This window comes from Vanellus vanellus, assembly GCF_965231255.1.
Source record: "Vanellus vanellus genome assembly, chromosome: 17".
NCBI classification, from domain to species: Eukaryota; Metazoa; Chordata; class Aves; order Charadriiformes; family Charadriidae; genus Vanellus; species Vanellus vanellus.
Genome location: NC_138922.1, coordinates 11856195 through 11876292, shown reverse-complemented (window position 1 = coordinate 11876292; position 20098 = coordinate 11856195). Strand labels below are relative to the sequence as shown.

The 20098-nt window shown below is 35.8% G+C and overlaps 1 protein-coding gene across 1 annotated transcript in view; it reads right to left on the bottom strand.

Annotated features, from left to right (window-relative positions):
* Positions 1-20098, bottom strand: part of CEP112 (centrosomal protein 112) — a gene marked incomplete at its 5' end in the record, with an annotated part of 177864 nt that overhangs the window by 145346 nt on the left and 12420 nt on the right. The window contains 2 exons of the mRNA XM_082492412.1: positions 11294-11371; positions 11513-11560. Of these exons, the coding sequence (XP_082348538.1) occupies positions 11294-11371; positions 11513-11560 (126 nt within the window). The remainder of the gene's footprint in view (positions 1-11293; positions 11372-11512; positions 11561-20098) is intronic.

The following is a 20098-nucleotide window of genomic DNA, read 5'->3' as shown; positions in this document are numbered from 1 at the left end:
GTTTGCATCAGCTGAGATCTGGTCTACTTTTTATTAATCTGTAGGTTGAAAGAACATAAATATAAATCAAACTCTAAAATTTGCCTTGTATTAAGTACAGACATATATTTCCAAGTGATGGTGATTGTTCTCAGCCACACGGCTGCTTTCCCACAGGTTTACAGCAGAAATCCCTGTACTTGAAGTTGGCTCCCCCTCCTTGTCATTAAGCTTCCACTTAACACAGGTCTTGCACTTGCACTAGTTCTCATCAACTTTAGCTCATTAATACATTGCACTACTTCCACCAGAACAGGCCTCCCTTAAAATTTCACAGATTTTGGGATTACTTTCCAAAAAGGATTGACAGTTTTGCCTTAGGAGAGCTACTTGCAACCAAACAACAAATTTGAAAAACGTGTCCAAGACGCAGAAATCAGCTCTTACTGAAGGCAAACACTGTAATAACAAAACAGATTACTTTTTCTCTGAATACTAAAAAAAAAAATTAATAAATCTGTTACTTGAAAAATCCCAAAGACCAACTCCTCATCAGCTGAGGGCTGAAAAGGCGATACCTTCACCTCAAGGTCTCTAACTTGTATACACTTACAATGCAATTCAGAAGTTTCAGCATCCCAGACATTTTCCTGCCCTGTCTGCTTTGTCCACAGGTTAGACAATTTTGTCCCTTCAGGACCTATTATATAAACAAATGTGAGGAGCCCTCTATTGAAGTGCTTGAAATTCAATAGTTGATGTGCACGTGGAGTTTTCGGCTAAGTTTAAGATGAAAGCTGAATTTGTAATGAGTAACTGGTAAAAAACAAACTAAAAAATTTCCAACAATATTTAAATTTTATAACGGTCCAAGTTCCAAGACACACGTGTACCTTCATCACAACTTCTGGAAGTGTTAATTTGAGCATTTGCTGTAATAATAAATATACATTGGTTTAAAAATCCTACACTTCTTCCATGGAAAACTGCTGGAACAGCCAGAAAGCATAATGACAACAAAACAGTGTCCTATAGCAAAGCTTGGAGTACTGGTTTCATTTATAAATCTGCTTTTTGACCCACCCCTGTGGAAGGCAGACTTCCAATCCCACCGCATATGTAGATAAAAAAGTTGAGTCGTGTAAAAGCATTTTAAAAAGTGATCTCATTAAGGCTGGGGTTGAAGCAAAGGGGTTCAGCACTGCACAACTGGGAGCGAAACCTCTCCCCTTCCATTCCAAAGTTTAAACACATTATTAAATACTAATCTCGATAAAGGAGTATCCTTCAAATTAAAACCATACCAAACTGAGTCAACCACATATCTGTAGTTACCAAACGTCAAACCTCATTTGCTGAGTCTCAATTTCCTGTGGAATAGCGCTTTGTAACTTTATGTGCTACTCCTCTTTAAGGCACCCTTTGCACTTCAGCTTTATTTTATTTATTAAACACATATCGAGAATCAAAATAACCTACAACAGTAGCAAAGACCTTCATAAGTTTCAGAGAAAACAGATAAAAACAACTTAGACAAGTTGTTCACCTTGTTAGAAGCAATTCACTGCGCTCACGCCCATCAGGTTTAATACCTTTTATTACCAGTTAATAGGCAGCAGAGAACATGAAATTTATGGCATGATGCTATTCAGACAGAAAAAAAAAAGCATGGATATTTAGCTATAGCTGAGAAGTTTACAACTATGTATGAAATGCAGCCATTGCTGTTGCCTGAACATCATTCCTTTGGATTTCTGTCATTGTTTATCCTCCTTACAAAGAGTATGAGGCAATTAAACCCTAAGGCCATGTAAACATTACTGATGTCAAACATCTGTGCTGTCCCTGTTATTTAAAGCCATGGAGGATGGTATCTACAGAACTGCTTTTATGTGCCTAGTCACACTTATTTCCTAATTTAAAAAAACGAAACACCACCAAAACCAGCAGTTACCTGAAAATGAGGTTTCATCGTATCACTGTCCCGTATTTCACAGCACAGGTTGGGTGCTATGAAAACTTAAATAATAACTGTCAAACTGAAACCCATAGAGTCTAATCTGCAACTGTCATAAATCTTTAGCAAAAAAAGGTGTTATCTCAGTTTTCATGACAGAAGACAAACATTCATCTTGTCACCATTTACAAAAGTTTGTAGAAATATTTAAATAGCTGATTGAAAAGCAAACGAGTAAGCAGACAAACAACACGAATCTGAGGCTGTAGTTCAGAGACGGCTTTGAACTACTGATGACTGCTCACTTGGCTTTATTACTGGGATCACCCTTAGGCCAGAGGTGGCACCTTGAAGGTTTAACATCCACCAGAGATTTTTGGGGATATTTGACAAAACAGTACTTGTTTGCGTGCCAGCTTTTTTTCCAAGTCTATGAATATACGGGGGAGGGAGGGAGGGAGGAAGCGAGGAAGGGGGAGAAGGATGTAAACAATAAATGAGAACTTCAAAGTAAGAACTAACAATGTAGAACAATGACTTGTATATCTTACAATATACGACAAAACTTATTTGTCTCGGTGTTATGCAGCTGCTAAAAGAAATCAGTGCACAATACAAAGCTTTGATATTTTCATAGAAGAAAAAGGTTTCTTAAGAAAAAAACAAACAAACAAAAAACAAAACCACAAAGCCAACAAACAACTAGAACTTTCTACCCAATCATGTTTACTGAATTTTCACATCCAGGGTTAAATAAATAAATATCGATAATTTATACACTGTTTTAAACTATACAGGCAGGCCAAGGCAGGAGATACTGTACTTGCAAAACATTTGAGATTTATTACACATAAAGACATGCTGTCTGCAGACAAAAGTAATTTGGAACAGTGCATCTCGCATCATAATCAACAAGCTATCTTATTTTATTGTGTTATTTCCTTATCTTACACTGTACCCTCAAAAATTGTTAAGATTAGCTTTGAGGTGTATTAATACTCACAACATTTAGAGTAATTTAAGAGGCCGAATAAGCAGCTAAATACCTAACAGAAAATTTCTTTGTACAAAAATTTCTGCAGTAAACATAAAATTTAATCATATTGGAACTAATCTTTCATTTTCAAAACTGAACTGCTGAAAAACTTGCAGTAAGTTTACAGTATGTGGAAAAAACACCGTTCATTTCCAACTTCATTGCATTCAGATGTCTGAAACCAGCACATTTGTCACATGATATATAACTTAATATCATATTTTATATTCACTAAGCAGTTTCAAGAGTATCTACTCTCAAAGTGTTTTTAACTGAAGAGAGTGGCTCTATAGTAGGAAAAGAAAGCAGGAAGGGGAAAAAGGTGTAAGATGAATACAGGAATACTCGTCTTTCACACACTGATGAATGTGGTGACCATATTCCCTTCTCATGACAGCCAAGAGTTGGAAAATTAGAACCGGCAAAGTACATTAGGAGAGAAGACTCACGGATGTTCTAGGTCTATACCAAAGTGAGATGTGCACATCATGACCAAAATATCAAATATGACCAACAGGTCTTAAAAGCTCAAACAGATTTGATTTCCTTGCAAGCACAGATGCTGTTGAAGGAGCACATTGTACAGGAGAGTTTAGTGATCTTTAGTCAAAGTCTAAAAGATGGGCAAGAGGACAAGCTATTTTTTGGAAGAGTTAAGTAAGACCCCCAAGCCTGTCTTGTTCACTTAAACTACTTAGAATAAACTTTTGTGGGGAAAAACAGGTGAAACAGTCTCAAGACTTGAACAAAACACAAGACAGACCTGATGTGGATGACCTTGTGTGTAACAGTTCACCATAAAATTCCAGGAAGGCTAAAATCAGGAGAACGTTGAAGCTGTGCCAATGTAAAGCAACTTAAGTCCACAGAGGAGCTTGCAGCCCTACCCAAACTCCTTACAAACAAACGAGCGAGATATAAGGATGCACATTTTGGTGTGTGTGTGGGGGGGGAACATTGTTGAGAATTTTGCTTTTCTTTACAGGTTAAGATTTCAAGAGGAGTTCCGGGGACAGAAGCAGTACCTGCTGTGTCTCCCCGAGGTCCAGCCTGGTTCCCTTGATAAACGGAGTTCCATACAACAAAGGAAGACTATTTTAAGTCTTTGACACAAGGAATTTTTATGATATGCAAAGCAAATTCTTTTAAGTATCAAGGGTCATTGTTTCTTACTGTTTCAGATGCAGACATTTCCCAAAAACGCCTTGGGAGGGGCAGGGGAGGGGATGGTGGTGTGTACTTTTGCCACCTGGCTGTTTTCGCTTGATTGAAATTTCCAAGGCTCTATCAGACTTTAAGAACAAACCCTATAAATTAAAGGAAGTCATAAATAATATTTTTCCTAATGGAACATTACACGCAATAAAAGCAGGTTTTCCATCTGGGTTTCACATTAACCTCGGGCTTTTTTCCTCATGTTTGTGCTCATCCTCCAAGCACAACACAGAAATTTTTCCAAAAAGAAAATAAATGTATAGCTATATTTTGAAACAGCAGCTATATTAACCACTCCAAATTCTGCATTGAATATCATCAATATTTTTATCCAACGCAATGCCTAAGGTGAAATAAATGTCTTGTAAAGTCTCTGCTGCAAAGAGCTTACAGTCTGGACAAACCAGAGACAGACTGAAAGAAAAGAAGTACCAAACAAGTGAAACATGCGAGGCAGAAATTAGAATGTAAAAAGACCCTTTATAAACGTGGCATTTTGCCCAGATTCAAAGGTCCCTCCACAAAAGTCTATGTTTATGATCTGGACTATATTATTTGACCTAACAAACATTTATACTTCTCTCCACATATCTAACCTTCTTTGTGTCTTTACTCTTTACAAACACTACAGCTACTACTTCCAGTTACAATATTTTTACAGGGCACTCTTTGAAAAGAAACTAAATATTCACTTAATTAAAAATTTAATATGACGTCGCCCCATTTTTACAGCCACCAAAAATGAAAGATTTTGTCCTAGATCAAATTATACCAGCTTTCTCTTGTCAGGAAAAGTCTGACTTTTTAAATGACACTGAACACTAATACACATTTGCTGTATACAGAAAAATAATTGAATGGACAATTGTTCTTATTCATATGTAAATGTCATTAGTCTCTTTCAAGAGAGAACAATGTATTTTTCATAGATTTCCATGTTGGGGGTGGTGGGAATAGGGAGAAAAGCATACAGCTTTGTATCCCAACAACTGTAATAACTTGAAATGGTATTTTTACTCTAAAGGATGTTTTATATAGCTAATAAACATAACATCCACATCAGCACTACAGCATATCATAGTACTTAACAGCATAATTCGGAGTGGCAAGTGTCTCACTGCCGTACATAACAAGTATGCCTGCTGCTTGTAGTAGAGACTCCGACATTACTAAGTACCAAAAAAAGTTCAAAACATGTTTAGGAATTGTGAAAGCTTCTACATGGTAGTAACTTATTAGATGCTATTTCATAAAAGACAGCTCAAAAATGCAACAAACTATCTTCAATTGCCAGCACTCAAAACTGAACCCAGATGAACCTTGTGAACATACAGTAATCCTACTGATTTCAAAGGGATTTAGTAAAATCTGAATATAATAAAAGAGTAGATACTACTTGAAAACTTCATATAATTCTGCACAGTGCCAAGTCCAGTGAAGCAGATGAGCCTGTCCACACTGAGTCGACATCACTTACTTTTCCCCAGAGTTATTTCTTATTTTTAATATGTTGTATTTCAGCAGCTACTGAATGTTTTACACTCCTTTCAGGATCTCCTACAACAGTCATTAACAGTGTACTTTTACCTTTACTTCACAATTGCAACATGTAGCAAGAACAGTGTATAGTACCTACTTTCTCTAGTCAATGTCTCTTCTTTAAAAAACAGGATCTATACATGTAAAAAAATCAAACTTTCTTCTTCTTTCTTTTAAAGGGAGAGACACTTTGAGGTAGAGATTAATCATGCAGCAAAAGATTAATTCCCAGCTGCTTGGCAACCATCTGGACATTCTACTGGTTAAAACACTAGTTTGAATTGCTAACCTACCTCTTTGATCTTTCTCAATGTCTCCAGCACATATGTGCAATAATTAAAGACATAGTTCACAAACTATTGCAAAGAAAATAAATAAATAACTGTACATGTACGTATATATCTCCATGACCAGACCAATTAGTATCAGGAATTATAAATCACAAGTCAGTTTATGAAAACATGTCTCATCCTGACATACACTGTATGTCTCACACCAGTCTAGCAATAAAATAAGGTTTGGGGTTTATTACATTACATTCTGAAGAGTTATCAAAGCAAGACAGGATGCGATTTCCTCACACGGAAGACAATGGACAACTTGCACATGTTCTTAGGAACAGGACATTAATCAGCCAGGAATTACGTTAACAGAAGTCAAGATTGCTGCGTTTTTAAACATGAACTAACAGATTACTATTCAGAATGATTACTTGGCGGTGAGAATCAGTTTACAACTGAATTTTCAATATAAATCTGACACTGCATTCAAAACAGACACCAGGTTTGTGGATAAAGGAGACAATTGAAATGAACCAGAGAATATTCAAAGTCACAATACACGCTGCTTGGAATAATTCTAAGGGTAATAAAACAGTATTTTCACAACCAAGTTGTCACAAGAAAAACGTTACGGAAAAGTGAAAATCAAGATGAAAGCAATAATTAAGTTTTATCTGCCTTTTTGCATTTTCTTGCTCCTGCCTATGGGCCACACTTGTGTTAACAGAATTCAACATGCATTCCCACATTTTAACAGGAATATTCACCAGAATTAAAAATCTTAACAATTTTTACCCCTTGGAAAACAGCAAGACATTTATGAGCAGAAGTATGACTCGGACAGTTCTGGATGAACAGGAGAAGAAAAGAAGGGGAACCACAAAGGAAGAGAAGTGGAAGTAAAGAACAGAGGGATCAGAAGAAAAAAAATTCCAAACACACGAAGCTCCAGTTATTGTAAGATTCAAGTTTTGGGCCCACCTATGGATTCCTTAGCAACCCAAATGCTTTCACAAAGTCCATGAACAACACTCTCCTCCTATTATTAATGAGTACCACTGAGCTTAAAAAATGTAAACAGGATCCCTAGCCCCATTACATGCCTAAGGGGGTTCCTTCACCTGTATTCAGCTCTCCCAATTCCATACGCGTACGTATCTAAATCTGTCTGCTAAGTAGATTTACACTCTAGAGACACACATACACATGAGCACACAAACACTTTGATTTCATTATGATATACAAGAGAACAATACTGATATATTTTGTTACCATTCTTGGAAGACATGAACAAAATATCTGTTTTCAATGAGGAAAAAATATCAAATCCATGATGTAGCTAAAAGCACAATAATGTTAATTTTACACTGGTAAAAGCTCAGTTTAATTACAAGAGTCCTTCTTTTGGGATACTGTCTCCATATTAGTTTTACTGCTTTTAATTTGGCACGCATTAAACGTTTAATTCATGTTTTTAAATATTTTTCTATAGAACTTAGCAATTAAGAGGAAGAAATCAAAACCAAAAGGACAGTGCTCACAGATCACCATTTCCCCCTAACTGCAGAGAAACATATTATCTTAAAGTGTTCTTTTTTTTTTCCCCCCTCCTACACCTCTTTTCTATGATAACACCAGCAACTGTTATCCACTCTCCCTCCCAAATTCTATGACTTACTTTCCTCCCTGCATCCTTTCCTCTACATTCTATGTATGGTCCCTCTTGGGGAAAATCTATAGCGCAGCCTTTATGCAACTCTCTCCATTTCAAGTTATGATCTCTTGCCAGATAAGTGAGAAGCACAGTAAATCTGCTCCTTTCAACACCTTAAATTCAGAACACTTTTAGCCAGACCAAGACTTAACTATAAGATCATCACTGCAGCATGCTGATTTTATCTTAACATAAATATATCACTAGGTCCCAACACTTTTGGTGCAGTAAAACTATGTACACAGCTTGATGATCTTTATAAATAAAATTTGTCATGCAACAAATGGGAGTGCTCATTCACAAAAAAAAGGAGAAAAACATAAATAAAGATTACAAAGATAAAGGTTTGAAGTAGTTTTTAAACAGGCTGTATCTTAAAGATGGAATTCTTGAATACATTAAAAAAAATAACAACAAAACCAAAAACAACCTCTTCCTTTTCATCTTACTTCTGGTCCTCAATCCATGAAAATGCATTTTCAAGGGAAAAAGATGTCTTTTTCCCATTCTCTACACTTTAAGTTATGTTTCACTACCCGGCTCATCTCTCCTTTTCCCCGAGCATGTTCTCTCTGTTCCTCAGTCCTCATTCCATGTGACAAATTGGTGAAAATTATCCTGCAGGTATTCTGTATCCTCTTGAAAATTCACCCATTGCCTTCCCCAGAACTACTCCTCCCTCCAGTTGTGCTGCACTAACTACTCCTCCAGCTGACTGGAGGAAAGACAACCATTTCTGCCAGACTGCTTTAGTATACAAGAGGCTCAAAAAGCACCCGTGCTCCAGTGTCCAAAGACTTTATCAATGGATTTCCAAAAACCAAACCAGAAAAGTTATAGGAACACAGTGATAAAGTCAACAAAAACATTGGAAACGCTTGCTGTTCTCAGTTAACCCAGATAGATGAAGCTTCATAATACAGCTATTGCACAAAGCATCGAGCTTGCCAGTTTGCCTAAAAAAAAGAAATAATGATTTAAGAGTTGGTATTAGCTCAGTACAAATTTACTCCTGGTGTTAATTATAAGCCTCAGTTTAAAAGAATAAAAAGAGAAAATTATTTCTAATATTCTTGCCTCAGATGTGTTTAGGTTTCATTTGCTGAGGCTACATAAATAAATATCTTTGCTTACAGAAATAATACAGAAAGAAATTGAGAAAAACACTAAGAAAAATTAAGACTGAGAAAATGAAAAACTAAGAAACAGATCATCTTTAAAGAAACACCAAAACTTCTGTCCTGGTTAAAGGATACATCAGATAAACTAGTTGTTTGAGAAAGGTTAACAAAACATCGTGTTTTATTAACATAGCTAAACTCGTTTTTTAATTCCAGAAGAATGTCAAACCCATATATTAGCAGTGGCATTGGTTCTGTTTTTCTGAAAAAGCACGAATAAGAACTTTTTTCCCCCCCTCCTCTGCTCCGCAAAGTATTGGGTGGCACTCAGGCTGACCGAAGGTGAAGTTCAAAGGGACGCTTTTTCCTATTTATCAAGATAAGCCAGCCGTGCCATCTGTTCTGGTTTGCTCTACTGCTGAAAACTGATCTATTCCTGTTTTGTTGCATCTTCCTTGTTTGAACCCATGATTTTTCGGTAATGACAGTTTCCCAAATGGTTTAATCCATGTCAGAAGTATTTGGGGAAAATATGACTAAAAACCACTGCCTGATGATACTCACATTTTCATAAAACTGTGATGTGGTTATCATTGAAAATGGCCATGTGTTTGGCATTACAAAGTCAAAACAGGTGCAGGAATGGTTTATGAACAAAGGTCTAAAGGTTAAAAGCAAAAAAACCACAGTTATCCTATTTTATGTTCTCCCGTTCTACTACAAAGAAGTTGAGAACAGTTAAAGGTTTACCAAAACTCTTTTGTACAGCACTATTTTTCTGTTAATACATTTACATTCTAGAAAGAAAAAGGCTTTATTCTTAATTGAGCTTCACAAACAAAATTAGATGAAAACACATTTAAGTTTTCTACTTAATTGCACACACATGGTGATTGTGAAATACGGTCTATAACCGTTCCAGTTTAAACTAGCCCACAGTCGAGTAACATTAGCAAAAAGTACTGGATTTTTACTGTGTGGTTTAGAGGATTTTTCCACTGAACCAGTGAAGTATTAGCTGAGTATTTTATGTAGCTACTTGGCATGCATTCCTGTTTATTTAATTTGAAAATATTATTTAAATGACACCATTGTGCTTTCAATTTCTTTATTATTTTGTCTATTTTCACATCTTACGAAACCGTGCCTTGCCTCATCCTGAGGCAATGGTGGTTTGAACATTGTCAATACAAAAGAACAGTCAATATTAGACCAGAGCAGAGAAAGTGAAAGGCACACGCATTGTGCAATCACCGTATCAGGCTGCTTGTTTAAGCATCAAATCAGGCCCTCAGCTATCAACGTAAAGCAGACTTTCATATCCATTACTTTATTGACAATAGAAATATCGGCAAAGCAAATTTAACCTCCCCTGAATCTCAGTCAAAGATGTCTTCTGAAATATCCATGACAGTAACTTTGGGCCAGTTCCAATTCATAAGTGTCCTACAGCACACCATGTAAAAGGAGGGACGATTTCACCATTTGCAGATGATGCCCCTTCCTTCCCAACTCGTACACATTTGGAGTCCTATGTAGGTCTAAGTACTTGTGGATAGCTAGGGAAGGGTGTACATGTGCCTCAATTTTCCAGGAGCATATGGCTGAAAACAGAAATTTGAATGGCAAAGAGAGAAAAGTGTGGGGTTTTAATCATTTTCCGAATACGTGTTGAATTTCCTTTCCTGGAGTCTGGTCCACCAGACCATTGATTAACTGAATTTCCAAAAAAAATATGTAATGCTTACATGGTTTCAGAAGAATCTGAAATATCTATGTGCTAAACATGGTATATTTCAGTTTTATCTCATGACTGATGTTTTAAATAAACTGAGTAGTTTATGACAAAAAAATATATCATAGCCATACAACTTCCTTAAACTATGAATCAGGTAAAAATTATGACAGAACTTTACTTTTGTACACACAAAATAACATGGTATGAGAGAATGACATAGGCAAGCTTTGCCATTAATCTTACCAATTAACAAAGTTCAAAAGAAATAATACAAACCCCCATATTAGTAAGAGAGGACTGGAGCTAGATGAGGCAAAGAGAGAAATAATGTAGATCGTAATAGAAATAAGGTCTAGACCTGCAGATTTTTAAAGGCATATGGAAAGTAAACAAAAATCCTCACTAAATCAAAGGGTTCCATTGCTTCTGTTAAAAGGTAGTTTGGAAAAGTCCTAGAATTCAAACTCTTCTACAGTAAAAAGTCCTTCAAAGGAACAGCAAATGTGTTCAGAAAGTCTTTTTTATACCCTAAGTAATTAGGAAATACACTAAGTACTTAATGAAAAGCCCTGACACTACAGCAAAAATTCTCTTACATAAGATTTCCTCCTATAACAAACTGCTTTGCGAATACGCAATTTCCAAAGAGAATGGCCTAATTTACTAATTTGGGTGTAATTTTCTTTTTCTAAAAAGACTAAAAAAACTCTTACCTCTTTTTCATGCATTCGAAGTAGTACCTGTGCATCACGAGAAGTGCTACCTTTTCCCAGGCCAAATTTGGGTGTCATCTATTGAATGAGAAAAAAGTTCAAAACAACTTATTAAGTTCAAAGCAGTAACTCCAAGTAAAATCAATTTTAACCAGAAACAAAAAACACTAAGCATGTTTGCTTGCCCTTATAAAATATCAAGGGAATACAAATACCTACCAAAGACACTGGCATTGGTTTTTCCCGCAAATATCTTGGATTTTCTAACTGAAAAACAAGTCAGAGAAAAAGTAATGATGTCAGCAATGTCTTATTATTTCTTACAAACAGCAAGAAATACCTCCAAATATTCAAAAAAGTTTGTCATGATAACTTTGGGGGCATACTTTGAGAGGTAACCTGTACCAGTGAGAATATAATTAACACAGTAACTATAGCACTCAGAAGAACAATAGAACAGATTTCAGGATGCCTTTGGACATACACACCAGTTCAAGAACTGCTTTCCACTAGAAAATTTGATTATCTATCTGCAAATCATCAAAAGAGTACTGTCTCTAGATACATGGCTCTAACCTAGAAGTAACACACACATTAATTCTCCTGTGCGTAATTCTTTCTCCTGTACAACATTTCAATGATCCTTAAAAAAACCACTCAGCAGAATGTAAAGGTCCAATTACATACTGCCATGTTTTACAAGTTATACAAATAGAAAATTTTCATAAGAGATCATTTTGTTGGACATGACCTGCTCAGCAAGGTTTAAAATTCTAGTGTTTCCTAATGCAAATGGATCAAAAAATGCCCTTTTTTTTACCCAAACCGTTGTGGTTGTATAAATTCCATCAATGAATGTTTTAAAAGAATTTAGGCAGCTAAATACATCACTTATACAGAAGTTTTCCAACTTTATTGGATAAACTTTCATTTAAGTTGGTGTAAAGCTAGAATAAATGTAGAGATTAAAATCATTGTAATCTAGTGGTTTCGAAAAACGACAGTTGAGTGCATTGAAAATACATCTACATATGTAACTCATAGAGACAAAACATAAGGAAATAATTAATTAACAGTAATGTATAATTAAAGCAGCTCTTTCAATCACTGTTTTTAAGATCTGAATACAACACATTGTTCACAACCCACTTCCTCTATCAGACAGCTATATCTTTTTAATTCTCTCACACGATGAGGCTCAAACATCACATCACAGAGAATGCGTAACACACAAGAAAAGCTTTCAAGGGTATAATCTTGTAAAATATGGCAGTGAGATTTGGAATAGGAATGTGATTGCAATACACATCTTACAACATTTAGACTTCCCCCCCCCCGAAAAGATTAAATTGATCTATGAGGCATGGCAAATATATCAAATGCTTGTACTTTCTCCAGTGTTATTGAATAAATTTTTGTGTTGAATTTATCAGTGAAGAAGAGGCTTAATCCCTCTGAAATTTCAATTTGATACACTATTATTCATTTCCTGTCCTAAAAGGTTATGTGGGATTTCTATATGCTGTTGAAGAGTTGTCATATTTCACCCAGAAGTAGCTGTAGATAGTAGCAGGTTTAACATGTACATCCAATTCCAATGAACAGTATATCGAATACTTCAATACCATAGCTGAAAGTATATAAAAACAATGACTTAACAAAAAAACCTATTTCTCTTTATTGTCAATGAGTTTAGTAAAACAGATCTGTTAACCTTTTTTTCATGTAAAGCATCCCGGGTTGGTTTTATTTTGAGATTTTTCGGTGTCTTTTTTTTTTAAAAATATGCCACAATGATTGGCATGCAAAAAACATGGTTAGACATTAGTGAGTAAAGGAATCCCGTATGCGCCTACTAAAAAAAAAAAAAAAAAAAATCAATTTTGGACACAGAAGAGGAGATTGGTGAGGAGAGGAATACAGGAGTGAGAACATCATGGGGCATCAGCCACAGAAGATGGATAACAGTGGGGAAAAAAAATAAAAACCAAGAGAGACAGAAATAAAAAGTACAGAAATTCTGAACCAGGAAAATTTAGGAGGATTTTCTTTGTCCTACACATTTGTACCTGCAATAGTATTTTCTATCTAAAATTCTCTAATTTTACTAGTATTATACTCTTCCTTCTAGCTCATTTCACCTACTTCCCCATCCAGCCCACCCACCTACTCGTCACCTGCGCAGACGCCCGGGACCGAGGGTGACTTGCCAAGAGCTGAAGGCAGAGCCCTGCTCTGGCTCCCACGAAACCCAGCGGCAGGGAACACTGAAAGCCTCTGTCAGTACCTGCTGGAATCCCCAGAAGGTTAAGGCTGTGCAACGAAATTTCAAAGGCTTAATGATTTCCCAAAAGCACTCTCTCTCATGCAAAATGAATACAATCACCCTTTACTTTAGCTTTTTTAAAGCAAAAAATTATTGTAAATATTTACAATTAATTCAAACACTTTATCTGACCATGAAATTAAGCTGTTTACAGTCTTCCTTTCAAAACCACTCTAAAAAGCTAAGGTATATCGTACTTGTTTATGAGAAAGAAGGAAAATGTGTCTCTAATACTTTGTATGGCCTAAGTCTTGCATTTTTTGATTTTGTAACAGCAGCCATATGTGCTTTGAAGTTAAATGTTCCCACTTTGTTACTTGTTGTGGATTATATCCACTTAAACTGATCTGTAAACATTTAATGTCTCAACATTCATTCTTTTCATGCTGGTCTTCTGCAAAACTTCTTGTTCTCAAAATTATACCACATTAAAGAGGGAATATCACAATAAAGAATGCCCAAAAAAGAAAAAAGCTTGTATTTATGAGAAACATGCAAATTTAAAAATAATAAGCAAAAGGTCAAAGACAAACCAAAATACATATGTATGAAACTGAAGGACTGCCATGAGAAGAACAGTAAATCACATGCTTTTTTAAGAGTATGAACCAAATAAATGTCATCATGAAAGACATCTTTATTTGAACTAGAATTGAACTCTAATTTGTAAATACCACTTCTTAACAAAAATGGCATTTTTTATTTCTTTGTAGAAAAGATTTTGGATTCTCCTGTTCTCTTAGGCAGTCAAACAGACAACAAACCAGGTTTCAATTTGTGAGTACTGGCACGGTCACCTTCTAGTGTTTGATTCCTCATAAAGCAGAGCTGGGAAGGCTTTGGATGATCAGATCGCCGTTACTTAACACAAATAATCTACTTGACAAAAATAGACTTAATTCTCTTAAACTGGAAAACGTATGGCAGAAATCTGCATAAAGTCACAAATTCCAAAACTGAATTTGAGGTTGACTAGCCATAATTTTTAACTTTGGTGTTTTCCATTTCTACATAAAGCGGTAAAAACTAAACATTTCTGAAACACTGAATTTTAAAGCTATGAATGCAGGCAATGAGCGAAGCATTGATGGGAGAAGTCAATCGAGCTGAAATGTTTTCCCCCAAAAGCTAGGACAGCACAGAAAAAGCCCAACTTTGAGCACTATGTACTTCCACAACACTCGTCCTCAGGACATCAACTACATGTCACCCCTTGGGCTGAAACCAGCCTACGGGCTCTACGTCTGTCCTAGTCCAGAAACTCGTACCAAAGCTTGGCTTCTTTTGACACAGTAAATACCACAGCAACGACAACGCTAATGTTATGCTTTCATTCTACCCTTTCCAAAGTCACGTTCCACTCTGTGGACGATGTTTATCAAGGTATACTTGTCTTCAATAATGCAGAAGTGTAGCTTATTGCAGTTCAGTACCAGAGTCCAAAGGTATGCTGTATATGTTAAGATTCAGGAAAAAAAAAACATTTGGATCAGCAGGCTTGTTACACATTCCCCCTTAAGCTTCTTCAAAGACAAAATGTGATTGTTTTCAAAACAAGGATGGAAAAAACACACATGAAAGAGTTAAGAACACTTAAGATTTTGAAATGGTAAACAACTAAACTGAACCTTGCCCTAAGTTCTTACTTTAATCTAACAAACCCAGCCAGCCAGCATGTTCCCTACAGAAATAACTGCTGAGTAGCTTCAGGAAATTTGAGTAAGGACATTCTTATCTAACATCATAATTTGCAGGGAAGTTCACTTTAATGCTGCTTCTGCAGTCTTAGTGGAAGGACATTAAAGCACATGCAGATTGTTTGTCAGCATGGAAGTTGAATTTATTTTTTGAAGTCACAACACCACTTGGAGTTCACTGTGGGAAAGTTTTTACTGTGCTGCTGCACTCCAACACCACAACATATACAGTAGGTATGTTTATAGTAAGCAGACAGACTAAGAAACCAAACAAAAGATAATCAAATGGTTTGTACAGAAATGGTTGAGCTTAACTAGACTGGAAACACAGGCAGATGCGAGCCAAGTACACAAAACAGGCATAACATACATTGTTGATGTAGCCACCCAAGAATTCTCTATGCTTGCATCTACTTTAACCCTGTGTTATATAGAATTTCTCCAAGAAAGGAGACCGTAATGCAAGCCACTGACCGCAGAATTTCATTGGTCTGAGTCCTCTTAAACCTTTATCAGGCAATAATATTTCCCATGACAAATTCTCCTGGGCAAGACCCGAGTGTCCATGTTCTTTCGTATTGAAGATCCAACATCGCTTCTGGTAAAAGCTAAAGAGTTAATTCTTGTCCTGGCTGAATTCCAATGATGAAAAATTATGTTCTCCCTGATTAAAAAACCCTTTGCTATTTCCCCAGGGTACAATCTCTTCATGTGCTTTCTACCCAAAATGAAGTGCTGAATTTCCTGGGATGTTTAAAGGAGTTGCTTTGTTACACCTAAAATTGACTACAATTCAGTGACAAATGAAACTGTATCAGAAGCATCATGAAAAATATATATACAGGCAGGTCAGGTAAGAATATGCAGGGTTTAATTCACTGTTGTTCCTTTACATAACTTAAACTTTCTATCCAAAAATTGTGTTTGTTTGCAATCTATGAAGCTTAGAACTACAAGAGGGGAAAAAAAAAGAAAACAAAAAAAAACACAAAATGCAAGTTTAATTCTGTTATCCAGCAAGCTTCATTTCCTGACACTACATATATTTCACAATATTTAATTATTTTTTGAGCCATAACTAAAGGGAAGGTGAGGATGTCCCATTTATGAAGTGTACTAAATTTGCAACGACATGTAGAAGTTTATTGACAGCTGTTAATAAAATAAGATAGCTGATGGTTTTTTATTGTATTCTAAAATAGCTAGAGAACTACAAAGTTCAAAGTAACAACATGACACAGGATTACTTATAACAAATATCTGAAGCCTCCATATTACAGTTTGTTAACCTGTGACCTCTCTGCTTAGCAGAGAAGGCATAAAATTATTTCCCAAAACTTTTCACAATATTTTAAATAATAATAATAATAATAATGAAAAAATCTCAGCCACGGATGTAAGCATATCATAAAAAGTGAAAATATATTCAGTATGTGACTTTAAAAACACACAGCCTTTGAAGAAGAGTAAATTTAGAGTATATCAAAGAAGTAGAAGCTCAAAAGATAAGGGTAAAAATAAATTAACAGTTTATAACTGGTCATTATAATCCAGACAAGCCTACACTGAAACAGTGAAGGCTTAGCAGCAACTCGCAGCTGGAAGAAGCTAAGCTTTTCTCATGTCTACCTAGAGCACCTATCCAGATATTTGCACATTCTTGAATAAAAGCATATTCTCCATATATACCTGCCTGAAATAAGAATAGCTTCCTAAAATTTCAAGGATTCTTACTGAGAAAAATCCTTGTATAAGGACTTGTCTGAAATTCCCAAGATCAGCTCTGTCCCCATCATTGCAAGAAAAATGTACAGCAGCACACATTCTTTACCGGGCTAGCAACTGACTCACCATTTATTCCTTGACACACAAGTAAAACTCAAAAAAATGCCACCACACCCAAGGAAATTTTGAAAAGCTTTCTAAAAACAACTGTTCTTTATACTAGGCAGTTCAAAGTGAAAGTCATTCTGTATTTCCTTTCCTAATTTTCCCCCACTACTGAAGTATTATTTTGGGTCAAGGGTCTTCTGCATCTGAAGTGGGATCACTTGTAAATTAAGTTTCTCAAAAGGTCTGCAAATGTGGCCAGCAATTAAAAGATAGCTAGATGCTCCTATGGCAATGTAAATGCCTACAATAACAGCAGTCACATCTTGCACTCAAACCTTACAGATTCTGAGGTGCTGCCATCATTTAGCAAGCCTTTTTTTGTTGTTTTTAATAATTACATATCCTTCTTTAAGTATGAAACTCTACTTAAAACTTTCTGACCCTTTAAGAACCCACTGGAGGCCGTGATCCATAGCAGCAAAACACTGTTCAACAGCAACCACTTACAGACCCCTTTTTTACAACCTCAAATCCTCTTTGTCAGGTTAACTCCCAACAAGTCTTATCAGGCAATCAAAGTCTCTCACTAGCGACTTGTTTAATTACCATCCCTGGAGAGGAGACTTGAAAAACTGATTTATGTGTCACGGTAGCCAATTTGTTATCCAAGAGTGCTCCCATATCAGTGGAGGATCATCATAGTTTAATAACCATCCATTATCAACACAACATGATTGCAAACTGGAATTTCAATTAGAGAAAGGAATAAAAAACAAATAAAATTAAAGAGATAAGCAAGCAGGCAGATCAACACTGATATAAAAATGCTGGATATAAAGAGATTCTTTGTCAGCATCAACTGGAACAATTTGTAAAATGGCCATGAGCAAGTTTCCCCCTTAAAGCAGCTTTAAAAGCTCGGGGTATTACAACTATCTGTTCATATAATCCAGGTATTTATACAACCCAAATACCCAAAATCTGCAAGCGACTGCTTGCACATTTGTTTCAGACACCTGCATAGCGCTCTCGCAAATTGGAGTTGACTGCTATTGAAAAGCTTTCTGGAGATTCACTCTCCCCTCTTATTTGTCCAAGTCTGTAAGTGCTAGAAATTGTTTTTATATTACTCTATAAGGCAAGGGGCTCCAGGGAGCAATACCATGCACTCAGACTAGTATTTTCACTAATCTCCACCTTCAGTTTGGAGAAGGAAGTCAGGCAGCTCCCAGATTGTCTCAAGGTCAAGACTTTCTTCTCTCTCAGCAGTAAAGCAAGAAAGCAATTTGCATTTAGAATGCTAACAGGCACCAAAACAGCAAGAGAAGCACCAAGAAGGACACAAAAAAGTTAACATTCTCTCTTATCATTTATGTTTTTACTGAAGAGAACCTAGCCATCGATACAAAACATTGAGTGCAATAGCCAAGATTTTTAAATGCTGTCATATCCCTCTGGGCTGACAATAGCACAGGAAGAATAAGGATTATTTGGTAACTGGTTAAATTGACAACATGAAACTACATGACTTTATATTTAAAAAAACAAAGCTGAAGTAGTTCGTTAGAAACTAGCTCTCATCCCTCCTAACTTCAGCTGCCCTCTCTCCCAAACACAACCGAGTGAGCTTTCAACCTGTGAGAATAAGCAGAAAATGCGAAAGAAAAAAAAAAGAAAAAACCTCTTTATTAAAATAAAAGTGATCTTAATAAAACTAAATGGTTATGAAAATATTAATCTGATCAAATAGGTTAAAGATTTGGTGGCACAGGGGAAAGGGTTAAAAAAAGACAAAGCAACACAACAGAAAAAATACAGCAAAATACAGCTACGGAAAAAAGGAACTTCACTAGGACCTTAGAATTATCCATACCATAGAAAATACAACCAAGGGAATAAAAACTTATTATAACGGTAGCCTTAAATTAAAATAAAATTTAAATTCATCTAATACATCTAAGTCCAAAATATTTTATTAACTGCTCAAGAACAACACATAGATCAAGGCCCACATATTAAATTTGTATATGCAAACATCAAAGAAGATTAACACAGATTCACATTGATCTTAGCTAGCAATTTTTTCATCTCTCCTTATAAAGATATATTTACTGCCTCACTATATTTACCTCTTGCACTACACCAGCCCAAAAATATAGAGAGGGTGTTCAAATCCTAAGAAAAGAGGATAGCTTGAAAATATTGATTTTACAGAAGTGTTTACAAAAGTGGTTTAGAGTCTAAAAAAAAATTGAATACAGATTAAAGTCCTCCTAGCTGTAAACATGGAAAGCTTTGGGGAGATATCTTCTACATTTTTGCTGAGATCCAATAAACAGTAGTTCTGAAGTTGTTGAGCTGTCCGAGAAAGAACGCCTTCTTATTCCATCCCCACATTAGATTCTCTTTCAGATACTTTAGTTTTGATATATCAAAGTCAGGACAAATCTTAGCATCATAGCAAAGGCACCATATTCACAAACACGTTCTAAAGCCACGGCTATGCAAAGACAGAGGCCAAAGTACTGCAGAAGCTTCCACAAAGGTAGATTCTTTCCTCAGCAAAGCAAATTTACAAAGACATGCTATTCTTTCCATGAGGAAGAGCCACAGAGATGGTCTAAAGAGTCTAATTATTAAAAGGGAAGGAAAGAAGTTAAAAAAAATGAAAAGCCTCTTGACCACTTCCAAAAGTTTGCTCTGGCAAAAAAAAATATGTTGAGTTGCATTAACAGATAGCAAACTCCGTATTCCTTAAAAAAATGTATATACTAATATAGAAAGCCAAACTCTTCTTTCATTTATACAAGCATAAATTCAAAATAATGTTATCAAGAACCTGATATATAGCCTGAATTTCTACCTAAAACATTTGGTTTTGACCAGCAGGTATTATTATTTTTCTTGATTTATCAGTGACTATATTAAATACAATCAGATTATTATTGC